At 38.2% G+C, this 19,059-nt stretch overlaps 1 protein-coding gene across 2 annotated transcripts; it reads left to right on the top strand.

Moving 5' to 3' along the window:
- The first annotated feature begins 4,016 nt into the window (after positions 1-4,016).
- On the top strand, positions 4,017-6,145 carry LOC129656531 (alpha-1,3-mannosyl-glycoprotein 4-beta-N-acetylglucosaminyltransferase C-like). 2 transcript variants are annotated; one of them, XM_055587150.1, is made up of 2 exons: positions 4,017-4,118; positions 4,986-6,145. In XM_055587150.1, exon 2 carries the CDS (start codon positions 5,129-5,131, stop codon positions 6,119-6,121), a length of 993 nt encoding a protein of 330 aa, XP_055443125.1. In that variant the 5' UTR covers positions 4,017-4,118; positions 4,986-5,128; the 3' UTR covers positions 6,122-6,145. The 2 variants fall into 2 exon arrangements, with proteins under 2 accessions (XP_055443125.1, XP_055443124.1); XM_055587149.1 differs by lacking the exon at positions 4,017-4,118 and adding an exon at positions 4,622-4,714.
- The last annotated feature ends 12,914 nt before the right edge of the window (positions 6,146-19,059 follow it).

The raw sequence follows: 19,059 nt of genomic DNA, 5'->3' as shown, positions 1-19,059 counted from the left end.
CCTGCGTGGGGAAGAGCCCCTGGAGAAGGGACAGGCTACCCACTCCAGTATTCTTGCCTAGAGAATTCCATGGACAGAGAAGCCTGGCCGGCTACAGTCCATGGAGTCGCAAAGAGTCAGACATGACTAAATGATTAACACTTTAACTTTTAAGAAAACTTCACCAGAAAACAGTAACAGCAAAGAAGCAAAGGGAGAGTGGTGAATGAATTTGGAAGGGTGAAGTGCCACCAATGGGAAAGAGTTTAGATTGGGGCATTGGGGTAGTATTACCTTGTCTCCCATAATTCTAAAGGAGACAAGGTTGTCTCCTGTATCTCTTGGGGTTCCCAGGTGGTGCAGTGGTAAAGAATCCACCTGCTAATGGAGGAGATGCAGGAGACATGCATTCAATCCCTGGGCCAGTAATATCCCCTGGAGAAGGAAATGGAAACCCACTCCAGTACTCTTGCTGGAAAAATCTCACGGACAGAGAGGAGTTGGACGTGACTAAGCAACTGAGCACTCCTGTATCTCTCACACCTAACATATTTTGCCCTTCATGGGATTAAGTGACCCATGTCAGACTGTAGTCATAAAGGTGATTGTGGGTGAAAAATAGCATAGACTGACATTATCTCATTCCCTACATAAAATGGAAAATAACGAAAGAAATACCATCTCCCTTTGCTCCAGGACCCATAACCTATACAAGAACCTCTGGTGTAAAACTTTTTCAGAAGATAAGTAAGAAACTGAAATGAGCCCTGAGCAAGCTGCCCTCTGTCCTGGAGACAGATTATTATGTTGCACAAAGGGGAATCCAGGCATTATTCTCACAAGGCATGAACGTTATAGGTGAGACTTACCCTTTTCTCAGCAGGAAAAGGAGATGGTAGCTTGGCAGAGAGCCCGGATGCAGATCAGCCCTAGTAGAACAAAGCACCTGGAAACCTTCAAAGATATTCAGAAAAACTCAGAACTGCTCAAAAATGTGAATTCCTGTATCTTGATTGGAGTTCCTCCTCTGAAAAAAAGTGAGTGTGCTCAAGAGGATATGTGATGCAGGAGCAGGTTAGGTAAGGGTATATAGAGAAGGCAGGTGTAAAGCAAAAGGGACCTATGACAGCATTTGACACAGATCACTCTCTTTCAACATTCTTTAATTGCTTCCAAGGATCCTAGATTCTTATGATTTTCCTCTAAATTTCTTGATAGTTCCTCACTCTCATGCTGATCTATCTTCCGTCTCCAGCATCTAAATGTTAATATACCCCAGAGCTCAGTCCTTATCTAGACTTACTTTTTAAAAGTTGAAATATAGTTGATTTACAATACCGTATTAGTTTCATGTGTATAGCATTGTGATTTGATTTTTTTACAGCTTATATTCCATTATGTGTTACAATACCCAATACCTTATAAGCTTAGTTTCTTGGGTAACTCATCCAGTCTCACAGCTTTAAGTATCATCTATAGCAGCAGCCTATAATTTTGAGGTAAGTATAACTGTTGTCCTCACTGGCCTCTGCTGTAGTAGTATCCCTTTCTCTCTTGTCCCTGATAACCATGCTGGCATCTATTACTGAAGTCTATGGCTAGCTAGGGAACATGAGAGATTTTAAATCAGGACTTTTAATACTCTTCATAAGGAAAACACTTTTTTCCCCTTTACATTTAAGTGCATTTTTGAGTTGAATGCATTTTGAAATATCAGTATTGAACTCATAATGTGTTTTATCTCTTAAAAATGTTTTAGCTCTGTTCACTAGAGCCTAGAAACGACTTACTACAATGAGCACTCATTATATAAATCCCATTTTTCACTAGAAAGAACTTCCTCTAAAAGGAGTTCCTTGGAAAAAGGCTGACTCAGGTCACAGGCAGGAACTATTCCATATAGAAAGGAAGATTTGAGTACAACTAAAGTTGTATCAAAAGGGCTCAGGACCCAATTTTAAGAGGCTGATTATCTCTGATAATTAATTGTCCTACCAAAGATAAGACAATTTGAACATCAGTAAAGATAAAATTTCAATGGTGTGAAAACCATGAGTACATAGATACATAGAAAACAACAACAACAACAACCAAAAAGCAAAACTTTTGTCACCATGAAGAATATGAGGGAACCAGCTCCTAGCATTATTTTGAAAGCTAGTAAATAAAGGGAAAGAATCAAATATTCATCTCACTTTCCTTATGTGAACTATACTACTTGGTAACAAAGAAGTAGATGAAGGGAATTTTCTTTTTATAGAAGCATTCCAGTTAACAAATGAAGAAGGAATGTTAGCCTTAGAATATCACCATATTGCAACCTCTGGAGTATTAATGAATCTAGACACTGAACTTCAAAGTGTGCTAACATCCTAAAAACAGAAATAACCTGCCATTATGTGCCTTCTGATAGAGGAATGTGTCACCAACCCATAAAGTACTGCCAGAAAATATAACCTGAATTTGATCAAATCCTCATGTCAATATTTTCTACAAACTCTGATCTCTACAAGTTTGTTCTTTTCCCAAAGAATTTGATTTCCTTTCCAATCTCTTTGAGACTGGATTTAATATATTTGAAATGTTCTTCTATGCACTGTTTCCTGTTAGTTTCTATTTATAGAGTTCTGTTCTTGGTTAAGTTGTTTTTCTTTTGTTATATTGGTGATTCTTGTTTCAAGCTTTATAATCAAATGTTTGGTGATTCATCTTTCAGATTAATATTCAAGAATCTAGAATGGATAGATTGTTCATTTGTTCTCTCTAAATAGCCATCTCTGTTTGCCACCCTGTTACAGTGGGTTGTGATTAAGAAAGCTTGCCTCATTAGATTGCAGGGAAGCAGTGACATAAGGAGAAAGTAAGGAATGTGGGTAGCTGATTTGGGTGAACTAGCCCTTTGTCTCTTCTATTAGAGCCCTAAGTCACCTGTGCCATTTCCTCCCTTATCTGCTTAGATAAACTTCTCTGGCAACCTCTGTAGTTCTGAATACCTACCTCATGTTCTTCAGGGAACCATACGTAGAACTTTACCATATAAACAAATGCCAGTCAGTTGTGTTATTTCCTTTTTTCCTCTTATGTCTAGAGTTCTTAGCTTCCATTCTTAAGTTCTCTCCAGACATAGGACTCATACCCTGGCAGATCTCCCACCAGCCACTTGGTGATCACTGGTTCAGTAGTTTTGGAAATAATTCTGTGATTAATTATCCAGGTGACCATCCCAGGGCCCTTTCCTTTGTATTTGGTGGTTCAAACTTAGATTTCTTCTGAGGCTTTTGGAATAAAGATGTATCTGTGCAGTCATTTTCTCTGTGTGTCTTTTGAAATATGAATTCTTATGCTTAGATTTCTCCAATCCTATTTCATATTCTCTCATTCTTGCAGCAATTCATAAATATTGAAATTCTCTCATGGTAACCTGCTGGGGTCCAGCCCCAGCTGATCCAGGGTATTCGAAGGAGAGACGGCATAGGTGAGGGTCAGGAAACAACTGCTTAATTACACTTAATTAAGGATACAAAGAGTAATAGAATGAGGATAGCTCAGTAGGAAAATTCAGTGGAGAAAAGAGGCTGAGTAGCTTGGTTTATGCGGGAGACCAATAAAACTTCAAGACAAGAAGTTTGCACCACTTACGTAGGCCGCAGGCGTCCTTCCGTTCTCCCGAAGGAGAGGAGACACTGAGGCCTCCCCGGTTGGATCTTAGAAGCCCAGGCATAATTAGCAAGCATGGCGGGTTCCGGGCTCCAGATGGAGACTCAGCCAGAATTTGGGAGAGAGAGTGACGTGGGGAGACCAAGTTTTGGTGAACAAGGCCCGCACTTTATTTTCCAAAGTAGTTTTTATACCTTAAGTTGTGCATAGAGGATAATGGGGGAAGGGGTGGAGTCATGCAAGGACAGCAGTTCCTGGTTCTAATCGAAGCCAGGCTTTCAAACTTATCATATGCAAAAGTTCAGGTGATTGACATCATCTTCTGGCCCGGAGGCCTGTTAACATTTTAAGAAACTTATTTTTCTCTAAAGGTGATTATTCCAAAGTCAGGCACCAGCCTCCAAAAAAGCATTGGACAAAGCTGCATTTTACATTTCTATACACCCATTATATCAATCAATACACTGCCAAGGACACAGTAGGTAAGGAGTATGGAGACTTAGCAGCAAACATTGGCCCAACAAGTGAAAAACCCTTCACCAATACAATTTCTAATCAATCTTTTAACTACTCAAAGGAATCTGTGTTTAGGCAGTTTAGAACATCTCCTGCCTCTCACAGTTGGGAGGCTCTGAACAATCACATGTGGCTGGAAAAACCTATTCAGGCAAGCTAGAGGATTTCCAAAGGAGTTTGTAGGTTGAAACACTGTCACACCCAGGAATTATTAACTGGAGCTGTAAGCTAACTCTTTTTTCAGAGAGAGGTAGTGGGGGACAGCCCCCCGTAAAGTCAGAGGTGTAGGTGAAAGCACAAAGCAGAAAGTAGGCAGACTCTGGTTTGGGGGGTAGATGCTCGAGAATTTCCAGGGGGACTCCTGAGGCTCGATCCCGCCTTTGCATATGCCGAGCCTCCTTCCTCATGACCTTTGTCATGGGCGGAGTTCCTCACGCTGGCTCCCGGCAGTGATAGAATTCCAGTTGAGCTATTACAGATCCTCACTCAATATGCAATATGCCGGCTCCCGGCATCAACCTTTCTGGTTTTTCAATGTGATTTTGGGAAGGAGGAGACACAGGTGCAAATGTTTTTAGTCTATCATCTTTATTTCTTCCATAATAGTTTTTCAAAGGTAACACTAAAAAAAACCCTCACAACTTGTGATGAAGCATTACTCCTAACATAGTCCATACTCAGGTCTGGGGAGAGAAAATGTAAAATAGCTATAATAATACAGAGAGTTGGCATATTAGAAAGACATAGGAAAATCTTATAACCTCAACCACAGCAACTATTTCCTTCACTTCCCTACATTCATACAAGTTCTCTTTTTTTCCCCTCAATCCTAGGACTGCTGACCATAGGGATTTCCTCAACGACGCATCCCCAAAGGAGCTACCTCTTGGACACCCTGGAGTCTCTCTTTTATTCTTCCTCCTTATCTGAGCAGAAACACTTCATTGTTCTGGTACACTTGGCAGATCCTGATCCCATGTGGCGTGGTCAAATGATCTCCAATATCTCAACCATCTTTAAGCTATATATCCAGGCCAGCCAGCTAGTAGTGATTAACACGCCTCTTAAAAGCTATCTTCCCTTGAAGAGCCTTAAGAGAAACTTTAATGACACTCCTGCCTATTTAGCCTTCCATTCCAAGAGGAATATGGATTATGCCTTCCTCATGAACTTTGCTACCAACCACTCTGACTATTTCTTGATGATTGAAGATGATGTGAAATGTGTCCCTGGATTTGTCACCCAGATAGCTACTACAGTGTCTGCCTGGGAAAACAAACCTTGGGTGACTCTGGAATTCTCTCCATTGGGCTTCACTGGAAAACTCTTTCGTACTAAAGACCTCCCTTGTTTTGTTAATTTCCTTCTTCTCTTCTATCAAGAAATGCCCTGTGACTCCCTCCTCTCCCATTTTCATGATCTTCTCATGCAGCAAACACCAGTCCAGTTCCTCCCTTCCCTCTTCCAGCACATGGGCAATTACTCCTCCTTTGAAGGCAAATTCAATAATCTCAAAGATAAAGAGTTTGAAGAGGATGACATTAGTTCTCCCAACAACCCTGCTGCCTCCATCTACACTAGCCTGAAGGATACCAATGACTCTGTTCCTATGAATGCCTATAGCTTGAATAAGAATTTCTTTTATGCCAAGTCAGCTGAGGCTGGAAGCCATCTGACTGTGGTTTTGGACTCACCTGCTAAAGTGTTCCGAGTTCAAGTGTTGACTGGCTCTGACCTAAAAGGTGAGAATCAGCTGAAAGAGGGACAAATAGAACTTGGCTATGATTTTAATGATCAGATCAATGACTGTGATGACTATATTCTGCTGGGACTACTGGTAAACGGCATCCTAAATAAGCAAGTATTATCTAACAAGTCTGGGAAGAAGGTAAAATGTGTGAGATTGCTAGTGACAGCAACTCCATCCTCTGCAATAATAGTCAGGCACATTAACATCTGGGTTAAGTGAAGTTTAAGTAATATGTAGAGAAGCCATTGGGAGTTCTGGAGTGGTTATACTGGAGGTTAGAGTACACAGTTTAAAAAATTAAAGTCTTGAAATAGGCTAGGGACATCTCATTGTTGGGTTCTTTCAATATTATTATTAATAATAATTAATAATAGCATGCTGAAAGGCAGAGTGAAGGTAACATCCTCTTGGTACCAGAGATCCACTAGTGGAAGAAGTAGGCTTGTCAAACCCTTCACTGGTTTTCTATACAAAAGGATCTACCATCCAAAATTTGTTCCTTGGGTGAGAATACCAGACTTCTAGGAACAACAATATGTAGGTAGGATTGATTGATGCTCATAGCACATCCAAGAGATTCATTCCTTCCTATGTGGCAGGAAGAAGTAGATTGGTCAGGAGGGAAACATGACTTCTCCATAATCTCATTTGCCATTATAAGACAGTCATTCATTTGACAAGTATTTATTGATTATCTCTATGGTTGGGTAGAATCCTCTTCTACATAACCACTCAACATGCCAGAATATTCTTTTCTAGATGGAATTAAAATTATTAAAAATAATTTTCTTTGATTTCTGGTAGATCCTGTCCCCAGCATAGTTTTATCTCTGGGACTAAAAGTTTTATTTCCATAGTTATATCTCTGGATGTTTCTGATAGGAAAACTTTGGATGTTTTATTAACATTTTTTAAGTTCAGTTTGGCTATGAGATCTTTATACTCAGAAAAGTTTGAGCTCTGAGCCCTGAGCTCAAATAATGAGCAGTGTATGGTTTTTCCTAGCTTGAGAACACATTCTATGAAGGCATGGAATAAAGAAAAAGAAGGGACACTTTTAGGAGGACTATTTGAGAAGAACTGAAATGAATTGTAATCAAAAATTGTAGAAAGATCTGGAAATTTTTGAAATAGGAGAATAGGATGGAAACAAGGAAAGGGATGTGGGGGAAATCAAATAAAAATGGAAAGTAAATGCTTTGAGAGCATCAGTTGCTGGGGAATGGGGCAGGTGTATCCCATAGATATGAAAATGCACAATTCAAATCTCCTGCTACAGGCAGCATGATTGATAACTCCATTGTTGCCCTCTGAATTCACTCCAGTGTTAGTGTGTCAGGGCCATGTTTCCCACAGAATGTTCCCAGCCAATGACTGACCACAGAAGGAATACTATCAAGTCCCATTCTGGCAAGATGGTGGACTCCCAATAGGTGATGTTAGCCAAGGACTCACCATCAACCTGTTTGAAACTTTCTTAGAATAATGCTACAGTCCTAGACTCTTCCTAGCCAGTTCTTTCTCTGTCACCTTTCATAGTTTTCAGACCTTCACCACAATCTGAAGGCTTGCCAGTAAAAATCTCCCTCCACCAATAAATCTCTTGACTCAAATCCCATTTTCAGCTTCTTGGCAAATGTGAACTGTTAAAAAGGTATTGAGAATATGCTAAGAAAATGGCTAGTAAGATGAAGATTCTTTAATTTTCATGTATTATGAAATCTTTAATAATCTTCCTTTAATTGATTTCTAGTTTCATTCCATTGTGGTAGGAAAAGATACTTGATGTAATTTCTATCTTCTTGAATTTTTTGAGAATTGTTTTGTGGTGTGATATGTGATGTATGCTAGAAAATGTTTCATATACACTTGAGGAGAAACGTATTCTGCTGCTTTTGAATGAAATGTTCTATATATGTATATTAGGTTTATTTTGTAATAATGTTCAAGTTAACTTTTTTTTTTTTTACAGTTTATTCTCTGTCTGGGTGATATATGCATTGTTTAGAGTGAGGTATAACATCTGAAACTATTATCATATTGCTGTTTATTTATTCTTTTCTTTTAGTGTTGATTTATATGGTTAGGTGCTCTGACATTGTGTGCATAAGCATTTACCTTTATTATTTCCTCTAGATGAATTGGCATCTTCATATAATGAAATTCTTTGTCCCTTATGATCATTGTTAGCTTAAAGCCTATATTGTATGATAAAGTTATAACTACCCTTATCATCTTTAGGTTATCATTTGCTTGAAATATCTTTTTATATCTCCTTACTCTCAGCCTCCATGTGTTCTTAAAGCTAAAGTGAATCTCTTGAAAGTAACATATTGTTGGATATTATTTTCCTATCCATTCAGTCTTTCTCTGTCTTGTTATTATAAAATGTAATCCATTTAAAACTAAAGTAAGTATTGGTATATAAGGACTTGCATCACCATTTTACTTTTATTTGTTTTTTAAATATAAATTTATTTATTTTATTTTTTTATTTTTTAATTTAAATTTATTTATTTTAATTGGAGGCTAATTACTTTACAATATTGTATTGGTTTTGCCATATATCAACATGAATCCGCCATGAGTGTACACGTGTTCCCCATCCAGAACCCCCCTCCCACCTCCCTCCCCGTACTATCTCTCTGGTTGATCCAAGTGCACCAGTCCCAAGCATCCTGTATCCTGTATCGAACCTGGACTGGCAATTCGTTTCTTATATGATATTATACATGTTCTAATGCCATTCTCCCAAATCATTCCACCCTCTCCCTCTCCCACAGAGTCCAAAAGACTGTTCTATACATCTGTGTCTCAATTGTTCTCTTGCATACAGGGTTATCATTACCGTCTTTCTAAATTCCATATATATGCATTAGTATACTGTATTGGTGTTTTTTTTCTGGCTTACTTAACTTTGTATAATAGGCTCAAGATTCATCCACCTCATTAGAACTTATTCAAATGTATTCCTTTTAACGGCTGAGTAATACTCCACTGTGTATATGTACCACAGCTTTCTTATCGATTCGTTGCGTCCATGCCCTGGCTATTGTAAACAGTGCTGCAATGAACATTGGGGTACATATGTCTCTTTCAATTCTGGTTTCGTTGGTGTGTATGCCCAGCAGTGGGATTGCTGGGTCATAAGGCAGTTCTGTTTCCAGTTTTTTAAGGAATCTCCACACTGTTCTCCATAGTGGCTGTACTAGTTTGCATTCCCACCAACAGTGTAAGAGGGTTCCCTTTTCTCCACACCCTCTCTAGCATTTATTGCTTGTAGACTTTTGGATTGCAGCCATTCTGACTGGCATGAAATGGTACTTCATTGTGGTTTTGATTTGCATTTCTCTGATAATGAGTGATGTTGAGCATCTTTTCATGTGTTTGTTAGCCATCTATAAGTCTTCTTTGGAGAAATGTCTATTTAGTTCTTTGGTCCATTTTGTGATTGGGTCATTTATTTTTCTGGAATTGAGCTGCAGGAGTTGCTTGTATATTTCTGAGATTTGTTGTTTATCAGTTGCTTCTTTTGCTATTATTTTCTCCCATTCTGAAGGCTGTCTTTTCACCTTGCTTATGATTTCCTTTGTTGTGCAGAAGCTTTTAATTTTAATTAGGTCCCATTTGTTTATTTTTGCTTTTATTTCCAATATTCTGGGAGGTGGGTCATAGAGGATCCTGCTGTGATGTATGTCGGAGTGTTTTGCCTGTGTTCTCCTCTAGGAGTTTTATAGTTGCTGGCCTTACATTTAGATCTTTAATCCATTTTGAGTTTATTTTTGTGTATGGTGTTAGAAAGTGTTCTCGTTTCATTCTTTTACAAGTGGTTGACCAGTTTTCCCAGCACCACTTGTTAAAGAGATTGTCTTTAATCCATTGTATATTCTTGCCACCTTTGTCAAAGATAAGGTGTCCATAGGTGCTTGGATTTATCTCTGGGCTTTCTATTTTGTTCCATTGATCTATATTTCTGTCTTTATGCCAGTACCATACTGTCTTGATGACTGTGGCTTTGTAGTAGAGCCTGAAGTCGGGCAGGTTGATTCCTCCAGTTCCATTCTTCTTTCTCAAGATTGCTTTGGCTATTAGAGGTTTTTTGTATTTCTATACAAATTGTGAAATTATTTGTTCTAGTTCTGTGAAAAATACCGTTGGTAGCTTGATAGGGATTGCATTGAATCTATAGATTGCTTTGGGTAGTATACTCATTTTCACTATATTAATTCTTCCGATCCAGGAACATGGTATATTTCTCCATCTATTTGTGTCCTTTGATTTCTTTCACAGTGTTTTATAGTTTTCTATATATAGGTCTTTTGTTTCTTTAGGTAGACATATTTCTAAGTATTTTATTATTTTCGTTGCAATGGTGAATGGAATTGTTTCCTTAATTTCTTTATTTTCTCATGATTAGTGTATAGGAATGCAAGGGATTTCTCTGCGTTGATTTTATATCCTGCAACTTTACTATATTCATTGATTAGATCTAGTAATTTTCTGGTGGAGTCTTTAGTGTTTTCTATGTAGAGGATCATGTCATCTGCAAAGAGTGAGAGTTCTACTTCTTCTTTTCCAATCTGGATTCCTTTTATTTCTTTTTCTGCTCTGATTGCTGTGGCCAAAACTTCCAAAACTATGTTGAATAGTAGTGGTGAGAGTGGGCACCCTTGTCTGGTTCCTGACTTTAGGGGAAATGCTTTCAATTTTTCACCATTGAGGATAATGTTTGCTGTGGGTTTGTCATATATAGCTTTTATTATGTTGAGTTATGCTCCTCCTATTCCTGCTTTCTGGAGAGTTTTTATCATAAATGGATGTTGAATTTTGTCAAAGGCTTTCTCTGCATCTATTGAAATAATCATATGGCTTTTATTTTACAATTTTGTTAATGTGGTGTATTACATTGATTGCTTTGCGGATATTGAAGAATCCATGCATCCCTGGGATAAAGCCCACTTGATCATGGTGTATGATCTTTTTAATGTGTTGTTGGATTCTGATTGCTAGAAATTTGTTAAGGACTTTTGCATCTCTGTTCATCAGTGATATTGGCCTGTAGTTTTCTTTTTTTGTGGCATCTTTGTCCGGTTTTGGTATTAGGGTGATGGTGGCCTCATAGAATGAGTTTGGAAGTTTACCTTCCTCTGCAATTTTCTGGAAGAATTTGAGTAGGATAGGTGTTAGCTCTTCTCTAAATTTTTGGTAGAATTCAGCTGTGAAGCCGTCTGGACCTGGGCTTTTGTTTGCTGGAAGATTTTTGATTACAGTTTCAATTTCCGTGCTTGTGATGGGTCTGTTAAGATTTTCAATTTCTTCCTGGTTTAGTTTTGGAAAGTTTTACTTTTCTAAGAATTTGTCCATTTCTTCCAAGTTTTCTATTTTATTGGCATATAATTGCTGATAATAGTCTCATGATCCTTTGTATTTCTGTGTTGTCTGTTGTGATCTCTCCATTCTCATTTCTAATTTTATTGATTTGATTTTTCTCCCTGTGTTTCTTGATGAGTCTGGCTAATGGTTTGCCAGTTTTATTTATCCTTTCAAAGAACCAGCTTTTGGCTTTGTTGATTTTTGCTATGGTCTCTTTTGTTTCTTTTGCATTTATCTCTGCCCTAATTTTTAAGATTTCTTTCCTTCTACTAATCCTGGGGTTCTTCATTTCTTCCTTTTCTAGTTGCTTTAGGTGTAGAGTTAGGTTATTTATTTGACTTTTTTCTTGTTTCTTGAGGTATGCCTGTATTTCTATGAGCCTTCCCCTTAGCACTGCTTTTACAGTGTCTCACAGGTTTTGGATTGTTGTGTTTTCATTTTTATTCATTTATATGCATGTTTTGATTTCTTTTTGATTTCTTCTGTGATTTGTTGGTTATTCAGCAGTGTGTTGTTCATCCTCCATATGTTGGAATTTTTAACAGTTTTTCTCCTGTAATTGAGATCTAATCTTACTGCATTGTGGTCAGAAAATATGCTTGGAATGATTTCAATTTTTTTGAATTTACCAAGGCTAGATTTATGGCCCAGGATGTGATCTATCCTGGAGAAGGTTCCGTGTGCACTTGAGAAAAAGGTGAAATTCCTTGTTTTGGGGTGAAATGTCCTATAGATATCAATTAGGTCTAACTGGTCTATTATATCATTTAAAGTTTGTGTTTCCTTGTTAATTTTCTGTTTAGTTGATCTATCCATAGGTGTGAAAAGGATATTAAAGTTTCCCACTATTATTGTGTTATTGTTAATTTCCCCTTTCATACTTGTTAGCATTTGTCTTACATACTGCGGTGCTCCCGTGTTGGGTGCATATATATTTATAATTGTTCTATCTTCTTCTTGGATTGATCCTCTGATCATTATGTAGTGTCCTTCTTTGTTTCTTTTCACAGCCTTTGTTTTAAAGTCTATTTTATCTGATATAAGTATTGCTACTCCTGCTTTCTTTTGGTCTCTATTTGCATGGAAAATCTTTTTCCAGCCCTTCACTTTCAGTCTGTATGTGTCCCCTGTTTTGAGGTGGGTCTCTTGTAGACAACAATAATAGGGGTCTTGTTTTTGTATCCATTCAGTCAGGCTTTGTCTTTTGGTTGGGGCATTCAACCCATTTACGTTTAAGGTAATTATTGGTAAGTATGATCCCATTGCCATTTACTTTACTGTTTTCGGTTCAAGTTTATACACCCTTTTTGTGTTTCCTTTCTAGAGAAGATCCTTTAGCATTTGTTGGAGAGCTGGTTTGGTGGTGCTAAATTCTCTCAGCTTTTGCTTATCTATAAAGCTTTTGATTTCTCCTTCATATTTGAATGAGATCCTTGCTGGGTACAGTAATCTGGGCTGTAGGTTATTTTCTTTCATCACTTTAAGTATGTCTTGCCATTCCCTCTTGGGCTGAAGAGTTTCTATTGAAAGATCAGCTGTTATCCTTTTGGGAATCCCCTTGTGCGATATTTGTTGTTTTTCCCTTGCTGCTTTGAATATTTGTTCTTTGTGTTTGATCTTTGTTAATTTGATTAATATGTGTCTTGGAGTGTTTCGCCTTGGGTTTATCCTATTTGGGACTCTCTGGGTTTCTTGGACTTGGGTGAGTATTTCCTTCCCCATTTTAGGGAAGTTTTCAACTATTATCTCCTCAAGTATTTTCTCATGGTCTTTCTTTTTGTCTTCCTCTTCTGGGACTCCTATGATTCAAATGTTGGGGTGTTTAATACTGTCCTGAAGGTCTCTGAGATTGTCCTCATTTCTTTAAATTCGTTTTTGTTTTTCCTCTCTGATTCATTTATTTCTACTATTCTATCTTCTACTTCACTAATCCTATCTTCTGCCTCTGTTATTCTTCTCTTTGTTGCCTCCAGAGTGTTTTTGATCTCATTTATTGCATTATTCATTATATATTGACTCTTTTAAAAAGTTTTCTAGGTCCTTGTTAAACCTTTCTTGCTTCTTCTCAATCCTTGCCTGCAGGCTATTTATCTGTGATTCCATTTTGATTTCAAGATTTTGGATCATTTTCACTATCATTATTCAGAATTCTTTATCAGGTAGATTATCTATCTCTTCCTCTTTTGTTTGGTTTGGTGGGCATTTATCCTGTTCCTTTACCTGCTGGGTATTCCTCTGTCTCTTCATCTTGTTTATATTTCTGAGTTTGGGATGGCCTTTCTGTATTCTGGCAGTTTGTGGAGTTCTCTTTATTGTGGAGTTTCCTCACTGTGGGTGGGGTTGTACAGGTGGCTTGTCAAGGTTTCTTGGTTAGGGAAGCTGTGTCAGTGTTCTGGTGGGTGGAGATGGATTTCTTCTCTCTGGAGTGCAATGGAGTGTCCAGTAATGAGTTATGAGGTGTCAATGGTTTTGGAGTAACTTTGGGCAGCCTGTATATTGGAGATCAGAGCTGTGTTCCAGTGTTGCTGGAGAATTTGCGTGGTATGTCTTGCTGTGGAACTTGTTGGCCCTTGGGTGGTGCTTGGTTTCAGTGTAAGTGTGGAAGCATTGATGAGCTCCTGTCAATTAATGTTCCCTGGAGTCAGGAGTTCTCTGGTGTTCTCAGGATTTGGACTTAAGCTTCCTGCTTCTGGTTTTCAGTCTTATTTTTACAGTAGTCTCAAGACTTCTCCTTCTATACAGCACCATTGATAAAACATCTAGGTTAAAGATGAAAAGTTTCTCCAGTGAGGGACACCCAGAGAGGTTCACAGAGTTACATGGAGAAGATAAGAAGGAGGAGGGAGTTAGAAGTGACCCAAATGAGATGAGGTGGAATCAATAGAGGAGACAGCAAGCTAGCCAGTAATCACTTCCTTATGTGCACTCCACAACTGGACTGCTCAGAGATGTTCATGGAGTTATACAGAGAAGAGAAGAGGAAGGAGGGAAACAGAGGTGGCCAGGAGGATAAAAGGGGGGGAATCAAAAGGAGAGAGACAGATCCAGCCAGTAATCAGTTCCCTAAGTGTTCTCTACCATCTGGAACACACAGAGGTTCACAGAGTTGGGTAGAGAAGACAGGGGGTAGGGAGGAGACAGAGGCGACCTGGTGGAGAAAAAGGAGAGCCCAAAGGGGGAGACAGCAGTTAAGCCAGTAATCTCGCTCCCAAGTAAAAATGGGTACTGAAGATTGGGTTCTTAAAGGTACAAAATTGATAACAAACACCAAAAGGCAAAGATTAAAAATCTAGAGTTTGGAATTTCAAAAATACAATATTAAAGAAAAGAAGAAAAGAAAAGAAAGAAGAAAAAAAAGAAAAGTCACAAAAAGTATAAAAAATATATATATAAAGTTTGCTTTAAAAAATAGGGTCTGTTTTTATGCAAAGTAATAGTAGATTATGGGGTCACACAGAGTCGGACACGACTGAAGAGACTTAGCAGCAGCAGCAGCAGCAGTAGGTTATAAAAATGAAAATTAAAGAAGTAATAGAGGAGTTAAAAATTAAAAAAAATTTAAAAAAAGAATTATAGTAAAAATAGTAAAAATATATCTAGGACTTTCTCTGGTGTTGTTGTGGGCAATGTGGGGTCAGTTCATTTTCAGATAGTTCCTTGGTCCGCCTTATATTTCTCAAGATCTATAGGCCCCTTCCTATGTAGTCGGTACTAATGACAGGGTGTTAATCTATTGCACCTGTCACTTTCAAGGCGGTTCCCTTTATTTTAGCTTCTTCTGCTTGCTGGTCTCTTCAGTGTCTGATTTCTTCTCTGACACAAAGGGGGCGGTGGTGGACACTTTTTTTAGGCTCACTTGTTCAGTCGCACTGTGGGGAGGGAGGGACCCTGCAAAGAAATAACACTGGTGTGTGCTTGCAGTGTCTCAGCCACACTGGGCCTGCCCCCGCTCATGGTGTGTGTGCCCTCCCTGCCCACACTGCTCAGGCTCTAGGTTGCTCTGCCGGGAAACGTCCAAGGCCGGCCCTGGGCTGCATGCACCTCCCAGGTCTAAGCCACTCAGGTTCAGGCACTCGGGTAGTCCTCAGAGGCGCAGACTCGGTTGGGCCTGCGTTTTGTGCCCTTCCCAGGTCCAAGCAGCTCAGGTGATGCGGTGTTTGGCGAGTGCGGTCGCTGCGACTTATCACCTCCCCAGTCCCTGATGCTCGGTTTTCTGGGTGTACAACCAGTGCACCTTCTCAGGTGGATGTTGACTGTCCAGGACCCCAAGAAGTCTTAGTTAGCAAAGAAGCCTGCTTGCAGTTTGGTAGATAATGTCTCTTTGGGGCTGCGATTGCCCCCTTCTGGCTCTGACTGCCTGTCACCGGAGGAGGATGGTCTGTGGCCGGCTAGTTCTGTTCAGTCCTTTGTTCTGTGCGCAGGCCTGGTGGTGTCTTAGGGCTGTTCGCGTGGTAGCTATCCCACTTGGGTTTGCTAGCCCAAGTTAGTTTGCTCAGATTGCTCTCAGGGCATTCAGGCCCATCCTTACTCTAAGCAATGCAGTCCGCGCCTCCCTGCCCAGCCCCTGCTTGCTAGTGGTGGGTGCAGGCGTCTGCGCTGCTTCTTTGCTGGGGGTGTTACCGTTGGGCTCGTAATCTGTGGGTTTTAATTATTTATTTATTATTCCTCCCTGTTATGTTGCCCTCTGTGCTTCCAAGGCTCGCCATAGACTCGGCAGTGAGAGTGTTTCCTGGTGTTTGGAAACTTCTCTCTTTTTAAGACTCCCTTCCCAGGACGGAGCTCTGTCCCTACCTCTTTTGTCTCTTTTTTTGTCTTTTATATATTTTCCTACCTCCTTTCGAAGACAATGGGCTTCTTTTTTGGGTGTCGGATGCCCTCTGTTGGCATTCAGAAGTTGTTTTGTGGAATTTACTCAGCGTTTAAATGTTCTTTTGATGAATTTGTGGAGGAGAAAGTGGTCTCCCCGTCCTATTCCTCCACCATATTAGGACTGCCTCCTTCGTGTCACCATTTGAAAACTGTTTTCTGAATCTTTTGCAAATCCATTTTCTCCTTTCTTCCTCTCTTCTTGTCTTTTGATGTCTTGCATGATTTAATAATTTTCTGGTGATTTTATAACTTTTATGATGGGATGATTACTCTTCATAATATTTTGTTTACGGACTTCAGGCTTTTCCTTTGTAGTTACTATGATACATAAAATATAATATCCTGTTTTAATTGATAATTTAATAGCATACAGAAAGTTTACAGTTTTATGCCTTCACCTTACATTTCAGGTTACTGATATAATTTGTTTTTCTTATTGTGTATCCAATATAAAATTATTAGAGTTATGGTTACTTTCAATATTCACTTTTAACTTTCTGATAGTTGTAAATTATCTACACACGACCATTACAACATCAGACAATCTGACTTTGACTATGTACTTAAATTTCTCAGTGAGTTTTCTTATATTTGTGTTTTTATGATGTTAATTAGCATCCTTTCATTTCAGTTTGAAGTACAACATTTTGCATTTCTGGTAAGGTAGGTCTAGTGGTGATGGAAAGCCTCAGCTTTTTTTTTTTTTTTTTTTTTATGGAAAGTCTTTTGTTTATGAAGGTCAGTTTTGCATAGTATGATTTTTTTTCCCCAATATTTTGAATGCATCATTTCACTCTCTCCTGGCTTGTAGTTTATGCTGAGAAATCTGCTTCTTGCCTTATGGAGGCTCCCCTTGTATATGGTGTGTTGTTTTCCTTTTCTTTCAAAATTCTCTCTTTGCCTTTGACTCGACAATTTAAGAAAGAAATGGCAACCCACTCCAGTACTTTTGCCTGGAAAATCCCATGGATGGGGGAGCCTGGTAGGCTATAGTCCATGGGGTCGTGAAGAGTCAGACATGACTGAAGCGACTTAGCAGCAGCAGCAGGAGCAGCTTGACAATTTAATTATAACATCTCTTGGGGTAGCCCTTTTCAAGTTCAACTTATTTTGGGGTTCTGTGGCTCTCATAGGTCTCTCTCCATATTTCTCTCTCCATGTTTTGGAAGTTTTCAGCCATTATATAGATTCTCTGCCCCTTTCTCTTTCTGTTCTCCTTTTAGGACTTGCAATAAATTGTTTCTCTTACTGGTGTCCCTTAATTGCTTTAGGTTTTCTTCATTCTTTTTCATTTTTGTCTATTTTTTCCTCTGACTTGGTAATTTCAAACAATCAGCTGAGTTCATGGATTCATTTTTCTGTTTGGTAGAGTTTGTGAGCTGCTGTTCAAGGGCATAATAGTTTTTTCTATTCAACTATTTCATTTTCCTGCTTTAGGATTTCTGGTTTTATGTGTGTGTGTGTGTGTGTGGGGGGGGTAGTTTTCATTTATTTGTTGAACTTCTCATTTTGTTTATGCATTGTGCCTTAATTTCAAGTAGCTATGTGTGTGTTTATAGGTCTCTAAATGCCTTTAAGAGGATAATTCTGAATTCTTTGTCAGACAATTCATTGATCTCCTATTATTCAGGGTGGAATATTGGCATTTTATTAGTTTCCTTTGTTGGTGTCATGTTTACCTGTTTCTTCACTTATATGAGGAATCTAAAAAATGATGCAGATGAACTTATTTACAAAACAGAATTAGACTTTATGACTATAAATGCCTTTTATACATATGACTTTAAATAGTGTATTCCATGTATCACAGTAAGTTGTAAGTATTTTTAATGGAATATTGTGTTTACTTATATATATGGATAAATATGTCTATATAAATTTATATTCACATATAAATTAATATCTTATTAAAATATAGTTGCTTTACAACTTTGTATTAGTTTCTGCTGTATATACTGTGCTGTTTTAATACTCTCTGTCCCAACACATTCTTAGAACTTCTAAAAAGAAAAGATACATGCACCCCAATGTTCATAGCAGCACTATTTGCAATAACCAAGAATGGACTATTACAAAGACATTAAAAAAGAATGAAATAATGTCACTTCTAGAAACATAGATGGACCTACAGATTATCATATTAAATGAAGTAAGTTAGAGAAAGACAAATATGATATGATATTGGTTATATGTTGGAATGTAAAAAGAAGACACAAACTTCTTTGCAAAATAGAAATAGACCCATAGACATGGAAAACAAACTTATGAATACCAAAGGGGAAATGGGGGAGGGATATATTAGGAGTTTTGAATTAACATGTATATACACTTGTATATGTAAAATAGATAATCAACAAGGACCTTTAGTTTAGCACAGGGAACTAGTCTTGTAATAACCTCTAAGGGAAAATAATCTGAAAAATTCAAATATATATACATGAATTATATATACAGTATACCTAAAATTAACACAATTTTGTAAATCAACTATACTTTAATAAAAAATAAAATGAGCTTTAAAAACTCATTTCTAAGTATAAAATTGTGAAGATAAGTAAGGACAGTGTAACTCTAATAAATGCATATCTTTTAAAAATAGAAGTATATTTGACTTTCAATATTATATTAGTTTCAGGTGTAAGTTGTGTCCAACTTTTGGACCCAAGGCACTGTAACTCACCAAGCTTCTCTGTCCATGGGATTTCATAGGCAAGAATACTGCAGTGGGTTGCCATTTCCTTCTCCTGGGGATCTTCCTTATCCAGGGATTGAACTCATGTCTCCTTCATTGCAAGCAAATTTTTTACCCACTTAGCCATCTGAGAAACCCTTTAGTTTTTAATCTCTTGCCCGTTAGTCTTTAATCATCAACCACAAATGGTGATGGTACAAATGGATAGTCATAATAAAAGAAA

The sequence above is a fragment of the Bubalus kerabau genome, chromosome 6, assembly GCF_029407905.1.
Source record: "Bubalus kerabau isolate K-KA32 ecotype Philippines breed swamp buffalo chromosome 6, PCC_UOA_SB_1v2, whole genome shotgun sequence".
Classification (NCBI taxonomy): domain Eukaryota; kingdom Metazoa; phylum Chordata; class Mammalia; order Artiodactyla; family Bovidae; genus Bubalus; species Bubalus kerabau.
This window is presented reverse-complemented; position numbering and strand designations above follow the sequence as displayed.